Here is a 19,387-nt window from a genome sequence, read left to right on the forward strand (position 1 = left end):
ACCATGCATGGTGGGTTGTGCTATGCCGCCACCACCAACAATTAGCTGGAATTAGGGGTTTTGAGTCGAGCCCCAAACGGGGTCCGCCGAAGCTGTCGGGTTAATATTTCTCCATTTCCTATTTTATATGTCCATTTTGGTCTCCCTTCACTCTTCCCCATTTCCATTACATGACATTTCTTCACATTGAATTTCATCTCCCATTCAATACTTCATTTCCAAATCTTGTTCAGGTCTTCTTAGAGAATATCACAGTCTTTACTGTTTCTAGTATGTCTTAGCAATTTTGCATCATCTGCAAACAGGCTCGTTTAACTGTTTGCCAGAGGTGGCGCGGTACTGAAAAATCATCAGTGCGGTTGCGGTAACTTGAAATTTGATTCTATTGTAAAAACTTGCTGGAACTTTTTGTTTTGCTCAGTCATGTCTTAAGGATCTTCAATTATCACATTCCCGCCACTCAGTCTTTCCATTTTTACTTCTTGAATTTCTACGGCAATTTTTACTTATCTTTGAATTTCTACGGCAATTTTTACTTATCTTTGAATTTCTACGACAATTTTTACTTATCTTTGAATTTCTACGGCAATTTTTACTTATCTTTGAATTTCTACGGCAATTTTTACTTATCTTTGAATTTCTACGGCAATTTTTACTTATCTTTGAATTTCTACGGCAATTTTTACTTATCTTTGAATTTCTACGGCAATTTTTACTTATCTTTGAATTTCTACGGCAATTTTTACTTATCTTTGAATTTCTACGGCAATTTTTACTTATCTTTGAACTGTCTCCTTAGCTGTAAAAAAAAAAATAAAAAAAAAATAAGGGATTTGGACAGCATCGGGATGAGCTTGAGTAGAACAAAAGTTTGAAGGCTGGGTCAAGCCAGGCTGGGTCAGGTGTGGCATCTTTGGATAGGTTAGGACGGGGAGTGGAGAGTGATGAAAAGAATTATGATGCTAGTAAATGATTAACAAATGAATACTGTCTTAAGTTTCCCACCAACTTTCCTTAGCCGGGCCTCAGACAGTGACTGCGGGGTGCAGCAGGAGGCGCTAACTCTCCCCTACCTGCTGTTTGTCGCGCTGAACATTGGCCCGGCGCTTGTGGCTGCCTTCCTCGGCTCTTATGTGGAGGTGAGTGTGTCCGGATATGCCTTGTTGGAGTAGACACAAGTTGAGTTAAGTCTTGTGTTGATCTTTTGAGTTTTATGTGAGGGTTTGTGTGTCTGTATTTCTCTGTTTTACACTAACTCATCCCTGTGCTGCCAAATCCCGTATGCAAGAGTTAACCAGCTTCTTCATTCTTTCCTGCCCTTATTAAACCAACCAATCCCACTGTCCCCTCCTCTTCCTAACCTAACTCAGCCCCCCACACCTAACCCAGCCTGGCCTGACCCATCCTGCAAACTTTTTTTCTACTCTACCTCATCCCTATGCTGTCCAAATCCCTTATGCAAGAGTTGACCAGCTTCCTCACTCTCACCCCCTTCCTAACCTAACCCAGCCCCCCCCACACCTAAGCTAGCCTGGCCTGACCCATCCTACAAACTTTTTCTACTCTAGCTCATCTCAATGCTGTCCAAATCCCTTATGCAAGAGTTAACTGGCTTCTTCATTCTTTCACCCCCTTTCTAACCTAACCCAGCCTGGCCTGACCCATCCTACAAACTCTTTCTACTTTAGCTCTTCCCTATGCTGTCCAAGTCCCTTATGCAAGAGTAAGCAGCTTCTTCATTCCTTCATCCCCTTGCAGCAGTACACAGGCTTTGAGTCAATGCTGTGTGATGCTGTTGCTCTCATGTGCCCAGCGATATCAAAAAGTAAGAAAACGTCACTAGCTCTGAAGCCACTATTTTGGGGACCATTCTGCGGCCCTCACTGACACTCCTTCCCTCCTCCCCTCCGCCTCACAGCCCGTGGCTGCCGGCAGTGGCATCCCGCAGGTCAAGTGTTACCTGAATGGCGCCAAGGTGTCCCGCGTGGTGAGGATCAAGACCCTGATGAGCAAGGCCGTGGGGGTGACCTTCTCTGTGCTGGGAGGCCGGGCCGTGGGAAAGGTGGGTGACTGAGCCGCAGAGAGAGAGAGAGAGAGTGTGTGTGTGTGTGTGTGTGTGTGTGTGTGTGTGTGTGTGTGTGTGTGTGTGTGTAAGTGGATGAATGGAAAGTCTCAGTTGAGTGTTCCTGATAGCAGACTAGCTCCATGGGTTGAGGCCAAAGGTCAAGTGATCCTTTCAGGTACCTGCAAATCATACTTAATTTCTTCCTAAACAAGAGCAAAGTGTTAAACCTGGCCCACAGAATTTTGTTAATTATTATTATTATTATTATTATTATTATTATTATTATTATTATTATTATTATTATTATTATTATTATTATTATTATTATTATGAAAAAATGGGATTGCAGCACTTATGAGCCTCCATCGGCACACTTGTATTCATATTAGCTAATACAACACCCAAAAGGAACTCCTACAAACACTGATAAACATTTACTAGGTTTATGACAGACAAATATGAGAAGATTTCTGTACTGTTTCTTAACATCCATTAGTTGTGAACAGCATGCAAATAATATTTTCCACCACGGACAAGTGTCCACTTTTCCAGTCAGTCCCTGTCTGTCACGCTGCCAAACACTGAGGACCACATGGAGGCTGAGAAGTCTGTGTCTGGCAGGCTTTCCAGGGTGTCAGGACAATCAGCAGGGTTGTTGTGGGGCGTTGTGGAGACACATTGTCACTCCTATATTAAAACATTTTGTTAACCAAGTTCACATATTTGGCAAGGCTTTCCTAGGAGTTGTGAGCATTTCCAGGGTGGTTTTATGAGCCCAGTGGTAGTTTGATCCTTCTTCTGTAGCATGAACCTTAAAAAACACTCATTAGAACCTGATTGACCCCCTCTTTGACCTTCAGAAATAGCCGATGTGAGAAGCCAAAGTGTCTTATAATACCGAGCACAATGAGATGGCTTGGTGCTCACAGGAGGTGGATCTACGGCATCATGCCTTGGATACATTGCTTGTGGAGCACTGGGCTAAGATTCCCTGACGTGCCCTGCTGCTGGGATGTTAAGAATTAGACGAGGCTTGACACACCCATTGTTGGCTGTGGTGTAGTACTTGCTGCTCTTTAGGTTCAGGTACAGGACGAATTGAAGGTCTGCTAGAGCACATGCCCCAAACTGTACCTTAGCACCTCACCCAGCGGACAAAGGAGTTACTGGTACAAGGCTGAAGCAGGAATACCTGCCTCTGAACACAGTCTTTAGTGGTGTCTTCCATGCCATATTGCCTCCCCCAACTTCTGAGTCAGAGAAGCGCAGGAGCCCTAGGTTTGGAGTTTTGTATCATTTCCTCAGCCTGCGGGTGTCCCACAAAGCCCAAAGCTCTAAGGCTGTGCTCCTTGGTGACCTTCAAAGAACCACTCCCAAAAAGTTAAGTTCTGTCCTGACAGAGGCTCCTTGCAGAACCATGACCATGACATGTTAGTGAAATCTTGTACTTGAGGACTCCTGAATGCCTTTCCAGCTAAGAACTTTAGGTTGTCTTCTGTCAAGCCTCTTCCTGTGGCAGATTGGAATTTGGCATCAAACACGTCCAAAACCTGTGGCCATGGAACCTTCTGAGGCAGTGTGTGCGCCCTTGTTTGGCAAATGCATCATCCCAGCAGACTGTGGGCCAAGCATGAGGCTCCTGGCTGCCATGAACACTGCAGGCAGTGACACACTTGGAACACCACCTCACCAACACTGAACTGTGCCTGGAAGAGTAGGGAAAACTTGTCATCCAGAACTGAGTCCGCGCCCTTCTTCTCAGCTCTCTTTATTTTCATGTCTCGGAAACTAAGGGAGAGCTGCCTTGAGCCCTGGTGATGCTCCATGCTGCCAGTATTGTTGAGAATTTCCCCTGACATTTCAGCTTTGCTCATTGTTGAGGAGAGCATTGGCCGGGGCCTCACTCATGATGGGCAGCCTCACCTGAGGTGGGTCGTGGTCACCTGCCACCCACCACTAGACGCACACTTGATGAGAATCTGGTGTTTGGCTTCATGATGTGATGTTTGTTCAGTACTGGAGAGCAAAGGACTCACTCCTGTTCTTGACACAACGGCCTGAGGTAATCTGATGTTTCTTGGGGCGGCGAGGCAGGATGTGTGTGTGTGTGTGTGTGTGTGTGTGTGTGTGTGTGTGTGTGTGTGTGTGTGTGTGTGTGTGTGTGTGTGTGTGTGTGTGTGTATTTACCTAGTTTTGTGTGTGTGAGAGAGAGAGAGAGAGAGAGATTTTTTTTTTTTTTTTGTGAGATCTTGCTATTAAAGCAGCGTAGTGTCCACAGGTATTAAACTTGCCCCTTCCTGGCCATTTATTTATCAGTGGTATTTGCTGGAAATCACTTCCATTCTTTTTTCCATAGGTCAGGTCGTGGGCAAGGTCTGTGGCCGTGAGCTGACCACCAAGATGCTGCTGCCCACGGTGCCGGCCATGGCCAAGGGCAGGGTGGCCAAGACTACAGATGATGGGCCACTCCTAGACAAAGAGTAAGAGGGAGCATGAAGGGCTGCAAGGGTTTGTTCAGGATGGAAGGCGAGGGAGAGAGAGAGTGAAGGGAAGGGAAGGACAGCTTAGGGAAGACTAACACAGGAAGATCAAAGAGAAGGATATCATATGTGTGTGTGTGTGTGTGTGTGTGTGTGTGTGTGTGTGTGTGTGTGTGTGTGTGTGTGTGTGTATTTACCTAGTTGTAGTTTTACAGGCCTGGGCTTTACGCTGGTGTGGTCCCGTCTCCGTATCTACACTCATCCAACTTTTCCTTAGCACACTCCTCGCCAATACTACATCCTCACTTAGTCTGTTCCAAAGCTCTATATTTCTTTGCAGGAAGATATATTTCTTTGTGTCTCTCAAGCATCTTCTTTTCCTCAATTTTTTACTGTCCTCTTGTGTTCCTGGCAGTAATTTCCTCTTTTAGTAGTAACTCCTCGTTGTCTACTTCTTACATTTTGTTCAATAATTTGTAGGTTTGTATTAGGTCTCCCCTTTCTCTTCTTTGTTCTAGTGTTGGTAGGTCCATTTCCTTTAGTCTTTCCTCATGTGTCAATCCCTCCAGCTCTGGAACCATTTTTGTATTCTTTCTAGTTTCTTTATGTGTTTCTTCTTATGGGGAGACCACACTGCCTCTGCAATTCCAACTTTGGTCTGGTCATGGTGGTAATTAACCTTCTCATCATATCCATGTAGTGGAATGCTGTTCCTATATTTCTCACCGTGTTATACGTATCACCGAATATCTGATTAACATGACTCTCTGGCTGTTTGTTATCTTGCATTGTTACTCCCAGATTTCTCTCTTCGTGTACTTTCTTTAATGTTTCACCATCTTCCATTTTATATGTCCATTTTGGTCTTCCTTCTCTTTTTCCCATTTCCATAACATGACATTTTTTTCACATTGAATTTCATCTCCCATTCCATACTCCACTTCCAAATCTTGTTTAGGTCTTCTTGCAGAATTACAGTCTTTATTGTTTCTTACATGTGTGTGGGTGTGGGTGTGGGTGTGGATGTGTGTGTGTGTGTGTGTGTGTGTGTGTGTGTGTGTGTGTGTGTGTGTGTGTAATTCACCTCTTGGTCTGCTGCGGGTCTCTCGAGACAGCCAGCCGTTCCCCTACGGAGGAACACAGAGCTCATAGTACTGATCTTTGGGTAGGACTGAGACCACTCACACACAACACACCGCCACAACGAGGTCACAACTCCTTGCCTGACGTCGCGTACCTACTCACTGCTAGGTGAACAGGGGCTACACGTGAAAGAAGATAAACCCAACTTATCTTAACCCGGCCGGGGAATTGAGCCGCGGTCCTTCTGGTTGTGAGCCAGACGCTCTACCCCTGAGCTACCGGGCCGTGTGGGTGTGGGTGTGTCTGTCTGTGTGTGTGTGTGTGTGTGTGTGTGTGTGTGTGTGTGTGTGTGTGTGTGTGTGTGTGTGTATTTACCTAGTTGTGACACAGGAAAAGAGCTACCCTCGCGCTGTCCCGTCTCCATATCCTCTTATCCAACTTTTTCTTAAAATCATGAATGCTTCTTGCACAAACCACCTCCTCCTCCAGTCCATTCCACAGCTCAATGCTTCTGTTTGGGAAGCTAAACTTTTTCACATCTCGCCTACACGTGGTCGCCCTCAACTCTCCATGTTCTCTCGTTTCTCTCTCGCTCCACACACACAGGTCCTCTCTGTCCAGATTCTCCACCCCACTCGCCACCCTGTACACCGCTATCAGGTCTCCTCTCTCTCTCTTCTTCTCTCCAGGGTTGTGAGCCCCATGCTATTGAGTCTCTCCTCGTAAGTCCGATCCCTAAGTTCCGGTACTACCTTAGTTGCCACTCTCTGCACTCTTTCCAGCTTTCTTATGTTCTTCTTTTCATGAGGAGACCAGACCACTGCTGCATACTCCAACCTTGGCCTTATCATTGTAACTATTATTTTCTTCATCATCTCCTCGTCCAAAATACACAAATGCTGTCCTTATGTTATCCTGTTGATGTGTTTGTCCGGTGACATGTTCTCTGAGACAGTCACTCCCAAATCTTTTTCTTCCATTCCTCTGCATATTATCTCACCTCCCATCTTATAATCATATTCACATCTTCTACCAATCCTACTAAACTCTATTTTTTTACATTTCCCAAGGTTGAATTCTATCTGCCATGTACCACTCCACTCCCATATTTTGTCCAGGTCCCTCTGCAATGCCTCACAGTCCTTCACATTATTCACTCGTCTCAACAGCTTTGCATCATCTGAAAACAGACTCACACAGCTGGTCACTCCGTCCACCATATCATTTATATAAACAGCAAACATTATTGGCACCAGCACCGAACCTTGTGGGACCCCACCTCACTGGGCACCAGTTGGAAACCTTGTCCTGATTATTGTCCTCATTTCCTGTTAGTTATATATGTGTGTGTGTGTGTCTGTGTGTGTGTGTGTGTGTGTGCGTAATTCACCATGATCTCATCACACAATAGACTCAGGATTGTCCGTCACTACCTTCCCCGAGAAGGCATGAAGCTCATAAGTGACAGATCTCTGCATAGAGTTTAGAGCCCCCCCTGGGGAGGAAGGGCACAGCCCCCGTTGATACGTGATACCCATTCAGTGGTGGGTGTAGAGGAGACTCAGGTTAGGGAGGCTGCCCATGGTGCCCACTCTGGCCAGGACTCGGCCCTGGAGAGAGCCCTGAGCTGGTCAGCCAGTCTGTGGGCAGTGCTGAGCCTTACTCCCCCAGCCTCGTGGCTCAAGAGGCAGGAAATGGAGAATTCTGGACTAGTTTCATATACATTAAAAAGTGGTTATGCTTCTAAGTATCTCTGTAGTATCTTGTACAGGGAAGGTGTCCTTAGTTTTCAAGGCATTACAATAAAACTCAACATCAGCTGTTTGCCTTAGTAACAACAAGGAAGAATGGTTTTGCTGTATGTGATGAACCTGTAAATATTCCCACAAGCAGTGTATGGCATGACAAATAGCATTGACCAATTCCCTGCCCGGCTGACAAGACTCATGCTTGGTTTCTCTCCTCACAGGCGGCGGGGAAGAGGATGGTAAAGACACCTTGTGCATGTTAATACTCTCTCATACTTGTGCCAAGGCCTAACACTGTGTGGCCAACACTCTCAGCAGGGGCTTTGTCTTGTGATGTATGTTGTTCATTTTGTATTTTATTCTTTGTAGCTGTGTGAACTGCCTTAAAGTGAGTATTTATGCTCACTTTCATGACAAGAAAATGTTTTATGTTGCTGGCTGCCACAGGCTCTATACAATCATGAGTTGTTCATCATTCCACAGGAATATTTTATTGGCTTTACATTTTTTACATTATAGTTTGCTGGAATGTTCTCTTCCCTGCCTGGTGCTCAGCCTTCATCATTTCAGAGGCTGACTGATTGAGGGAAGGAAGTGGGTACTGAATTCAGTACTGTTTGCTGTTGACACGGTGCTCATTGCAGAAAATGAAAGTGACCTACAAAACTTGGTCACTGTTTTTGACAGTGTCTGTAACAAGAGCAAGAGAAAGCTGAAAGTAAATGTCAACAAAAGTAAAGTGATGGTTTCTGAAAAGTGAGGTTGTAGATTTTGTATGCCCATATAGAGTGGAATTGAATGTGAAAAGAATGCAAAATAATTTTGAATTTTGAAGAACACAAAGACACAAAGGAAGAACAAACAACAGCAGACCTGCTGGTCCTTACGAGGCTGTTTGTGACAAGCTACACTAACTATCTAATCAAAGGTGGAAGATGAAGGACAGCAAAGGCGAAGGCTCTTCCCCACCCCCCCATCCCTCCAGCCAAAGCTGGCAGGAAAGGAAAAAGAACCATGCAGCATGGAAAAACTGCATGGAAATTATGTAGGAAAGAGGAAAGAACTACCATTACTGCTACCACTAACCGGGCGATAAAAGCGGACAAGGACACCAGTATTCGAAATAACTTAACGTTATTACGACAATGAGTAATATCTTAGTTGCTGGTTGGATTCAAAACACTTGTCTAATCTATTATTGAAGGCCATAACTGTTGTACTATCAACGACATCACAAGGTAGAGAGTTCCAACCTTAACAACTCGATTGAAGAAGAAGTGTTTAGCTTCGTGTGACGAGAATCTTTTACCACTTATCTTCAAATTGTGATTTCTTCTTGTTCTATTTTGATCGATCAACTGTAAAGTAATCTTCCGCATTAAATGGTGAAGGTCAATGAGTTTAAGTACCTTGGATCAGTTATGTGTAAGCATGGTGGTATGGAGGGAGAGATAAGAGAAAGGGCATTGCAAGGAAGAAGGGTTTTAGGGTCTTTGGGACGAATCATGAATGGCAGAAGTGTGAGCATGGAGGTAAAGAGGGATTTGAGAGATACAATAATAGTACCAACCCTCACATATGAAACGTGGGCCTGGAATGAAAGTCAGAGATCTAGAGTGCAGGCAGTGGAAATGACTTATTTGAGGAGTGCTTGTGGTGTGAGTAGATTGGATGGAATGAGTAATGAAAGTGTTTACGAGCGTTTTGGAATGTGTCACAGGGGTGAAGGGAAGAAGTGTGGAGTGGTGGAAGAAGTGAAGCGACAGACCTTAAAGTGGTTTGGCCACATGGAGCGAATGGAGGAGAGTAAGATGACCAGAAGGGTGTATGTGAGTGAGATAGAGGGAGGGAATGCTGGAGGACGACCTCCTGTGAAATGGAGGGATAGGGTGCAAGAGTACGTTAGGAAGAGGGGGGGAATATCTTTGAGAAACTTTGAGCAGGCAAGGAGGGAGTGTCCGGATAGAGAAAGGTGGAAGCTCTTCTGCCGTCGCCATCCCCTGCTGGGAGCTCCTAGGAGCAGGCGTCGATGAAATGATGATGATGACTGAGAGGGGTATTTTGATGTGTCTTGAGAGCTTGGATAACAGTGACTGAGGGAGAGATTTCAGAATCAAATAAATATATACCCATTACTTTTTTTTTAGTGTGTGTGTGTGTGTGTGTGTGTGTGTGTGTGTGTGTGTGTGTGTGTGTGTGTGTGTGTGTTGCAGTTATTGCTGTATATAAGGTAAGTGTTGCAGCAGGCTTATTGTAATGGATTGTTTTTGTTGGTATTTATTTTTTCCCTTGAGCTGCTTCCTCTACCTACTGTAAAAAAAGAAAAATTGTGACAAACAGCAATTAGATACAAAACTCACTTGCTTACCGTACCTTTCTGCCTTTCCTCAGGGACCTGGACACACTGTTCTGCGGCACCAGCAGCAGCAGCCTGCACATTCATGGCCTGCAGGAGGAGGACGAGGGGACGTACAGGTGCCGGGCGGAGAACAGGGACCTGGACACACTGTTCTGCGGCACCAGCAGCAGCAGCCTGCACATCCATGGCCTGCAGGAGGAGGACGAGGGGACGTACAGGTGCCGGGCGGAGAACAGGGAGGACTCGCTCGACGCCGTGGCCCACATACAGGTCCAAGGTGAGACAAAACTATGACATATATATTTTTTTACAGCAATGAAAGCGTTCAAAGGCAAAAAAACAATGAAAACAATAAAGCACTGCTCCTATAAAGAAAAAAATGAGAGGTTAATATTGGGTGTAGAGGTCATAGGCAGGAGGAAATACAGACACATGATGGCTGTTCCAGAGTTTACCAGTGAAAGGGATGAAAGAATGAAGATGCTGGTTAACTCTTGTGCTTTGTGTGAATAAAGTTTGGCATGGTAAAAATCTTAGTGATTGTGAATTATATGTTTGTCATAGGAGATGAAGTCGTGAAATGGATGGTCAAGATATGTGAGGTAGCATGGGAGGGTGCCAGCAGACTGGACGAAAGCCATCGTTGTCCCAGTTTACAAGGGGAAGGGCAGGAGAGGGGAATGTGGGAGCTATAGAGGTATAGGTCTCCTGAGTATACCCGGAAAGGTATATGGAAAAATCATAATAGAGAGGGTGCAAAGACTTACAGAAGAGAAAATCAGTGAAGAACAAGGAGGCTTCAGGAAGGGAAGGGGATGTGTGGATCAAATATTTGCCTTCAGGATGGAAGTAGAAAAAATAATAGTAAAAGGAAAGAAACTATACGCTGCCTTCATGAATATGGAAAAAGCTAGAGCTAATACAGTCTCTCTATATGATGATGCATCTGCATGTGTCAAAATTACTGGAGAAACAAGTGAACATTTTGAGATAAAAGTGGGCTTAAGACAAGGGTGCGTCATGTCACCAGGGTTATTCAATATTTATATGGATGGTGTCATTAGAGAAATGAAGGGCAAAGTTGGAGAAGATGGAGTAAGACTGTTCGATGAGGGAAGGAAGTGGGTACTGAATTCGATACTGTTTGCTGATGACACGGTGCTCATTGCAGAAAATGAAAGTGACCTACAAAATTTGGTCAGTGTTTTTGATAGTGTCTGTAACAGGAGAAAGCTGAAAGTAAATGTCAACAGAAGTGAAGTGATGGTTTGTGAGCGAAATAGAAGTGAGGTTGTAGATTTTGTATGCCCATATAGAGTGAGAATTTAATGTGAAAAAGAATGCAAAATAATTTGAAAGGTGAAGAAATGGAGGAGGTCAATGAGTTTAAGTACCTTGGATCAGTTATGTGTAAGCATGGTGGTATGGAGGGAGAGATAAGAGAAAGGGCATTGCAAGGAAGAAGGGTGGTAGGGTCTTTGGGACGAATCATGAATGGCAGAAGTGTGAGCATGGAGGTAAAGAGGGATTTGAGAAATACAATAATAGTACCAACCCTCACATATGCAAGTGAAACGTGGGCCTGGAATGAAAGTCAGAGGTCTAGAGTGCAGGCAGTGGAAATGAGTTATTTGAGGAGTGATTGTGGTGTGAGTAGAATGGATGGAATGAGTAATGAAAGTGTGTACGAGCATTTTGGAATGTGTCACAGGGGTGAAGGGAAGAAGTGTGGAGTGGTGGAAGAAGTGAAGCGACAGACTTTAAAGTGGTTTGGCCACATGGAGCGAATGGAGGAGAGTAAGATGACCAGAAGGGTGTATGTGAGTGAGATAGAGGGAGGGAATGCTAGAGGACGACCTCCAGTGAAATGGAGGGATAGGGTGCAAGAGTACGTTGGGGAGAGGGGGGGAAAATCTTTGAGAAACTTTGAGCAGGCAAGGAGGGAGTGTCTGGATAGAGAAAGATGGAAGCTCTTCTGCCATGGCCATTCCCTGCTGGGAGCTCCTAGAAGCAGGCATCCAGGAAATGATGATCATATGTTTGTCTCCGTTACTAGTATTGAAAATGGTATAAGAAAGACTATTCATATCTTTGTGGTTTGAGTATATAAAGTTTGGCATTGTGAAAGGTTAGCATTTGCCAGTTATCGTTAAGTTAGGTTAGGTTAGATGTTTGTCTCAGTACTAAAGTGTTTTCAGTGATATAACAAAGACTGCATATTTTTTTGTGATTTGTGTGGATAAAATTTGCCATTGTAAGTGTTTGTCAATCATTAAGTTCCTCTCAGTTACTAGAGTGGTAAAAATGTTGAAAATGGAATAACAAAGACTAGCAATATTTTTGCGGTTTGAGTATAAAGTTTGGCATAGTAAAAATCTTAGTGTTCTTCAGTCATCATGTTTCTCTCAGTTACTAAAGCTTGAAAATTGTGTGACAGTTGCTCCGAGGTTTCTGAGGCAGCCGGCCAACGCTCTCGCCTATGAGAAGGAGAACGTGGAGCTGGAGTGCAGCGTGTACGGCCAGCCAGAGCCCTCGCTCCACTGGCTCAAGAACGGCGAGCTGCTGGTGGAGACGGAATACCTTCAGGTGAGCCGGACTTCTGTGGCGGTGTGGAAATTTATCGCTGTTACAGGTTTAAAAGGACAGAGATATGTAGAGTCATAAGATAGATAGATTGGTGGATACATACATACATACATACATACATAAGGGGAAAGGAATGTAAGGCCCTAAATCAGTGGTTCTTAACCTGGGGGGTGCACCCCTCTGAGGGGGAGCACAGTAATTTCAGGGGGTGCGAGCCCTAGGGGAAAACTAGGAATTTCTCTAATTATATTTGCTATTCTCTTACCAAGAGCGTGGGCTAATATTGAGAAGTTTATGAACAAATGCAAAAGTATCGCCATTACTTCAGTTTCCTGTAGTCTACTTAGGGCTTGCCAGTTTCTTTAACATCTGTAAGGAAATTTTATTGCTAGATGCAAGGGGGCGTGGAGGGAAGGACTACTTCCTGGAAGGGGCGGGGAAGTAAAAAGGTTAAGAACCACTGCTCTAAATCAGTGTTTCTTAAAGTGTGGTCCGCGGACCCCCAGGGGTCCGTGGAATGTTCCAAGGGGTCCGCAGGATAATTTTTAATATCGATTTCAGTCAAATTTTCGGCCAAAACGTCATAAATTCCTATTTTTGTAGCACCAAATCCTGATGGAAATTATGTTAAGCAAAATATAAACATTTATTTTGAAGATAAGCCAGTAATAAACAATTCAGTTGTAATTTCAGTATATTATGACCTGCAAACACTTTCAAACTCAAGAGGAAAATTATAATAATAAAGGGTCCGCTACATGAGTAATTTTAATAAAAGGGGTCCGCTGCACAAAAAAGTTTAAGAAACACTGCTCTAAATGGATGCATAAGGTATGTAAAGAGATACATTAGAATCCATAAGGTTCCATGCATAAGGTTCTAAAGAGATAAGTAAAGGAAAAGGGATACAAGGTTCTAAGTAGATACATAAGGTATTTCAGTAGATAAGGGATATAAGGCTCTATGCAGGGAGATAAATATAAGGCTGTCAATAGCTACACAAAACACAGCTGTGTTGTGTTAGGTGTGTGTAATGCCAAGCCTCCCTGCAGAGTGTGAGCGGCAACAACCTGCAGATCCTTGGCCTGGTGCGCCAGGAGTACACCGGGATGTGCCAGTGTGTGGCGCACAGCTCGCCGGGGACGCCCAGCTGTGTGTCCTTGAGTCAAGTAAGCAGCGGTGCCGTGCGGGGCAGACACTGTTCACACTGTAGCCCTTTGTTTGCATTCATGAGTACTGATGTATTGTTGTCTGCATTGGACACAGGCAGTGACTAGTCCAGATAATTCCAGGTTGCTAATAAGCCCAGACGCAAACATTTACAAGGTTACTGAATGTATTCCAATGTTTCTGGTGGGCAGCTGCAGCTGCTGGTACAGACGCTGCAGTTTTAAAAAGTGTACATTACTCAAGTTATTGATGTTGATGCATGTGATTTTCTTAGCATGGCTGTAAGCATAACCCTTTGTTGTGTTTATTATTCCTTGAAGACTGAATAAAATGCATAGATTACACTGTGGGCAAAGCACACGTCTCCAGTAATGTGTTCATATTTGATTGTCCTGAAGTTTGGAGATATCAAAGCCGGTGCTGAGAGTTACTGACTCACTAAAATGTGATTTACCCGAGAATGACTATTTTGTTGTGGTATTTTGATAATAAGTTGTCTGGGCTCACCTCCAGGGAGGAGCAGCATGCCCCCACCCACGCACAAGGCAGGTCACAGACACAGTAAGTGGGGCAGCTCAGGCACACCACTACTACTACTACTCCTTGTTTTCAATACTTTGAATGTCTGCTCATTGTTGACACAGCTTGTTTACATCATTTGCCTTCTCTTGGTGTGGGCCTTGACAGTCAATGTGCCTACTAGTCTTTATGCTGTTCACAATAATTATTCCTGGGATACTCAGTCGTCTACAAGCAGGAAGGATCACTCATGTCAGAACCAAAGGACACAACCTGGGAATATTTATTGCATGAAAAATTCAACACAATACTACTACTGTTAAGATGTATTTAGCAAATACAGAGTTATCCAACTGCCATTCCAGTGATTATAAAGAAATAATAACATTTTAGCGAGTACATATGCAACATTTCATCAAAAGTAAGTAATTCACACATCACTTTCCTCCCTTCACTGCAGAGAACGCGTCCAGAACGTGAGTGCAGCTCCTCCAGCGAGGGACGGGATGAATACAAGACCCAGATCAGCGACCTAAGTCCCGGGAGTAACTACATGGTGCGGGTGGCGGCCCACACCTCCGGCGGCCTGGTGGGCGCCTCCATACACGAGGTGCTGGTGTTCACCAAGCCGGACCTGGACCTGCCCTCCGCCTCAGAGTCTGAAAGTTGTCTCCACCTCACCCACCAGTCTGGAGGCCACTTGGTCGCCGCCCGTACTGGCCAAAACGCCCATCACGGGATACACCATGTTCTATACGCAGGTGTGGACGGCCTTATAGAACTGTGTGCTAAATGTGGAGTCTCTGTTGCCTAACAAAAGTCTCCCCATATCCTTGTGTGTCATTAGTGACCTTCCTTTGAGTAGAGGGTGACCATAGCCGTGTGTTTGTACAAGTCCCAGTGTGTATCTTAACCATTGTCTCCCTTGTAGTTTTCTCCTCAGGTTGGGTCAGCAGAAGAACACGAAGTAAAGGTCACTGGTACGTCACATGACCTCCAAGGCCTGGACCAGTTCACTGAGCACAGCGTGTGGCTCACCGCCGTCAACAGTAATGGCGGGGGAGACGCCACCTGGAGGTCACTGCCAGAACCTTCTCAGACGTGCCTCAAAGGAGCCTCAGAATGTGAGCGTTGAGGCTGCCAGCTCAAGGGTGAGTTGTGGAAGGCTTCCAAGGCAAAGATACATTGTGAAACTCGTTTTTAAATAGCTTTCTGCTCTGTTCGTTTCCTTCACATCATCTCTACAAGTTGCACATTCATTGTTTCAGTATTTTTAACCCTTGCACATTCATTATATTTGACCCGTCTGCTGCGATTGGCACGGATTTGGCCTTCACTGGTAGCCTGAAAACATTTACTCCCATGTCTTTCCCTGGCTCTGTGGTGGATAGTGGAGTGTATCCAATGTGGCATTGGTGCGCAGGATATCCCCTCCCAAGCTGCAGGACTTTACATTTTTCTCCACTGAATTGTAGCAGCCGGTTTGTGTTCCATTCCTGTAGCTTGGTGAGGTCTTCTGGTAGGAAATCCACAGTCAGGGGGTTAAGTTGAAGCATTCATGGCCTCACACAATGTTCAAACTTTTTAAGATTGTATTTTGATAATTTATCGTATAACTTTTTTCCCTCACACGGCCTTTCCCTTCAGAGCCTCATCATCTGCTGGGAGCCTCCGCTGGCCGAGCACCAGAATGGGATCATCACCAGCTGCAAGATCCGCTACAAAGAGCGCGGCGAGTCAGGTTCCTCCAAGACCAAAGCCACAGACGGAAACAGACGACTCTTTGCCCTCAAGAAAAGCACCACATACTCCATAAAGGTTTAACCCGTCTGCTGCGATTGGCACAGATTTCACATTCACTGGTAGCCTGATAACATACAGTCCCTGGTCTTTCTCTGCCTCTGTGGTGGATAATGGAGTGTTTCCCATGTGGTATTGGTGTGCTGGATATCTCTTCACTGGTAGCCTGATAACATACAGTCCCTGGTCTTTCTCTGCCTCTATGGTGGATAGTGGAGTGTTTCCCATGTGGTATTGGTGTGCTGGATATCCCCTCCCATGGTGCAGGACTTACCTTTTCTTCATTGAATTGTAGCCACAGATACTTTTTGTTCTCGCTGTTCATTTCCCATTTCCTTCTGGTTCTCCTCCTCCTCCTGTAACCCTCTCTTTCCTGTCCCTACTGATCATGTTCTCTTTTTTCCTCTTGCTGTTCCTGTGTCCCCGCCCTGCCAAATATTCTCCCGCGTCCTGCTTCTCGGCATTTCCTTGAGCAGGTTAGTGCAGAGAGCGTATACAGCTTAGGGTCGGAGAGGCTTTGACGGAGCTCAACCAACGTAATGTACAGACTGAAGCGACACAGCGCCACAAAGAGAGCCCACGAGACCACAATTACACACTGTACATATATAACATAAACTTGGGCGAGGCTGTGGATTTTGATGCAGCGGATGTACATTTTGATCCAATGACCCTGATAACCTAAAACCGGTGAATGTATAGGAGGCGACTACACACACACACACACACACACACACACACACACACACACACACACACACACGCAATACAATACCCGTCAACATTACAAAGAGAAAGTATTCTTCCCATGATAAATACTGACTAAAAAGTCTTGTGTGTGTGTGTGTGTGTGTGTGTGTGTGTGTGTCTGTGTGTGTGTGTGTGTGAAATACACCTCGGCCTGATCACGAGTTGGACTCGGTCCCGCCAGCAGGTACCTCCTGATGTGAACAAGTGCTCATCATCATCGATCTCTGGGTACTGTTAGGACCTCACACACCACACCCCCATCCCCTTGCTCAAGGGAGGACAGTAACCACTCCTTGTCAACAGAAAGAATCCGGCCTGATGGGGGCTCAAACCGCTGCCTGTTTGGCCGTAAAGCCTTGCAGCGCAGCGCTCTACCGATTGAGCTGTGTGTGTGTGTGCATGTGTGTGTGTGTGTGTGTGTGTGTGTGTGTGTGTAGCCTCGCCTCCTATACATTCACTCTGGTTTAGATTAGCAGCTGCTGCAGTCTGACTCGACTCGCTCTCCTGATCATTACTGCCGCAGGAAATGACATAACTGTCTTCTCCCACACTCTACCTTCTCTTCCTCGCTTTATTCTTCATTATTACCATTACCAGAAGCTTTATTACTCTGTTCCCCGCATAAGGAGGACGAGGGGACAGACACATGCGTTTGGCTTCCTGATGCAATACATATTATCAAGGGAAGCATGATAGCAAGCGAATATTGAGCTACACACAACTTTTACTACCATTATTATTGGCAAGATTGTCACGTGTAAGGAGGACGGGGAGGCAGGGACATGGGTTTGGCTTCCTGACACAACACGCATCATCAGAGGAAGCAAGGCAGCAAGCGAATAATGAGCAGCACACAACTATACGCATACAATTCCAGCACTGCCGCCAGGTAAGATCACGAGACTAACAATGAGGAGCCCAACAACATTGTTACGTCCGCATTGCATCGCTCCACATCTTATCCGCCCCCAGTTACCAGCGCATAGAAGCTCCTGCCCTTCCCCATTACGCGTATATCATTAGCCAAGCGAAAAGAAAGCCACTCCCTCCATCCCTTCAACTCAGGCTACATGTGATTGGGGGATTTTGGGAAAAGATGGTGCTGGTTAATGGTATTTCCTTGGCTGGGGATATCCGCCAAGGTAACCTGAAGAGTTTTAGTGAAGGTACCATAAGGTTGAAGGCGGATTTTCTAATGGTAACAACAATAAGACTGACACTCGTTTACTCCTTTTCCTTCTGCCTCACCAACTACTTCTGTGAGAGTCTATCAATTGCCATATGTGTTTCTACCCCTCAATCTACATTCTATCTCACGTTAGTTCACCGCAGTATCACCAACGCCATCACCACATATATCAACAAACGCCACAACATACCAACATACCACACACCAACACATTCACTAAACACAAACCAGAAACTTCAAACCATCAACACACGTGATGACAGACTTACTCCCTCATAAATGGACACTCGGCCTCGATTCATTATACAAATACGCTAATTATTCTAAGAAGCCTAAATTATTGGTAACGTTAAACCCGGTGTGTGTGTGTGTGTGTGTGTGTGCGTGTGTGTGTGTGTGTGTGTGTGTGTGTGTGTGATATATATATATATATATATATATATATATATATATTGATATATATATATATATATATATATATATATATATATATAGATATATATATATATATATTGATATATATATTGATATATTTATTTTTGGCTTAATAGTTATATACATATTGGTAAATTACAAATGTAGTTTTTTTTTGCCAGGGCCATTAAGCCGAGGCTTTCTTAGGACCTGAAGACTCGTAAAGAAAGTACATAACAAGGGACAGGTTTAGGCCACATAAAGCATAATAACTTACATATATTTCAACAATGTATAAATGTATAGGTCAGTCGAAGTGAAAAATGTATACAATACGAACATGTGAAAAAAAAACTTAGTTGACATCACTCTAGCAGTAAACAAGTGTACATGTGAAATAAAAACTTGAAAATAGCCTGATTATTATTGAAATAATGAAATTTACAGCAATCAGTCGGAGTTTGCAAAAATAATGTGAGAAAAAAAAACGCAATGAACCATTCAAAAACACTATAAAATAAATTCAAAAATCAATGTGACCATAAGTTCTCATAGGTACTAAGAAGCCTTTTTATTAATTTGGTTTGAACAATCTTATATTCTCATCAGTTTTTAAGTGTTGTGGTAAGTCATTCCAGATTTTAGCTCCTCTTGATAGGATGCTCCGTTTTTTTTTTTTTTTTACAACAAAGGAGGCAGCTTAAGGGCACACAAAAAAAGAAAACAATAATAAAAAAAAAGCCCGCTACTCGCTGCTCCTAAAAAAGAAACAAAAGAGGTGGCCGAAAGGAAGATCAAATACTGGAGGAGAGGTGTCCTGATACCCTCCTCATGAAAGAGTTCAAGTCGTAGGCAGGAGGAAATACAGATGAAGGAAGATTGTTCCAGAGTTTACCAGCGTGAGGGATGAAAGAGTGAAGATGCTGGTTAACTCTTGCATAAGGGGTTTGGACAGTACTATAAGGATGAGCATGAGTAGAAAGTCGAGTGCAGCGGGGCCGCGGGAGGGGGGAAGGCATGCAGTTAGCAAGTTCAGAAGAGCAGTCAGCGTGGAAATATCGATAGAAGATAGAGAGGCAACATTGCGGCGGAATTTAAGAGGTAGAAGACTATCAGTATGAGGAGGAGAGCTGACGAGACGAAGAGCCTTAGCCTCCACTCTGTCCAGAAGAACTGTGTGAGTGGAGCCCCCCCACACACGAGATGCATACTCCATACGATGTG

At 44.5% G+C, this 19,387-nt stretch overlaps 1 protein-coding gene, 1 long non-coding RNA gene and 1 pseudogene across 8 annotated transcripts in view; 2 read left to right on the forward strand and 1 right to left on the reverse strand.

Annotated features, from left to right (window-relative positions):
• The window catches only part of LOC126989074 (netrin receptor DCC-like), a 32,773-nt gene extending 17,692 nt beyond the window's left edge, over positions 1 to 15,081 (forward strand). For 3 of the 7 annotated variants that reach the window (XM_050847647.1, XM_050847646.1, XM_050847648.1), the window contains 8 exons: positions 1,019 to 1,139; positions 1,919 to 2,062; positions 4,422 to 4,545; positions 9,768 to 10,012; positions 12,173 to 12,321; positions 13,374 to 13,490; positions 14,471 to 14,771; positions 14,942 to 15,081. In XM_050847647.1, coding sequence (XP_050703604.1) covers positions 4,466 to 4,545; positions 9,768 to 10,012; positions 12,173 to 12,321; positions 13,374 to 13,490; positions 14,471 to 14,771; positions 14,942 to 15,003 — 954 coding nt within the window. In that variant the 5' untranslated portion in view covers positions 1,019 to 1,139; positions 1,919 to 2,062; positions 4,422 to 4,465 and the 3' untranslated portion in view covers positions 15,004 to 15,081. Of the gene's footprint in view, positions 1 to 1,018; positions 1,140 to 1,918; positions 2,063 to 3,973; positions 4,128 to 4,421; positions 4,546 to 7,632; positions 7,712 to 9,767; positions 10,013 to 12,172; positions 12,322 to 13,373; positions 13,491 to 14,470; positions 14,772 to 14,941 lie in introns of those variants that run through there. The other 4 variants (XM_050847650.1, XM_050847651.1, XM_050847649.1 and 1 more) reach the window with 4 other exon arrangements.
• LOC126989073 (signal transducer and activator of transcription 5A-like) lies at positions 3,209 to 3,954 on the reverse strand (annotated as a pseudogene).
• A 33-nt stretch (positions 15,082 to 15,114) lies between the features above and the next one.
• Positions 15,115 to 15,827, forward strand: LOC126989072 (uncharacterized). The gene is made up of 2 exons (XR_007742847.1): positions 15,115 to 15,161; positions 15,658 to 15,827. It is a non-coding gene; the product is annotated as an uncharacterized LOC126989072 (long non-coding RNA).
• The last annotated feature ends 3,560 nt before the right edge of the window (positions 15,828 to 19,387 follow it).

The sequence above is a fragment of the Eriocheir sinensis genome, unplaced genomic scaffold, assembly GCF_024679095.1.
Source record: "Eriocheir sinensis breed Jianghai 21 unplaced genomic scaffold, ASM2467909v1 Scaffold1041, whole genome shotgun sequence".
Lineage (NCBI taxonomy): Eukaryota > Metazoa > Arthropoda > Malacostraca > Decapoda > Varunidae > Eriocheir > Eriocheir sinensis.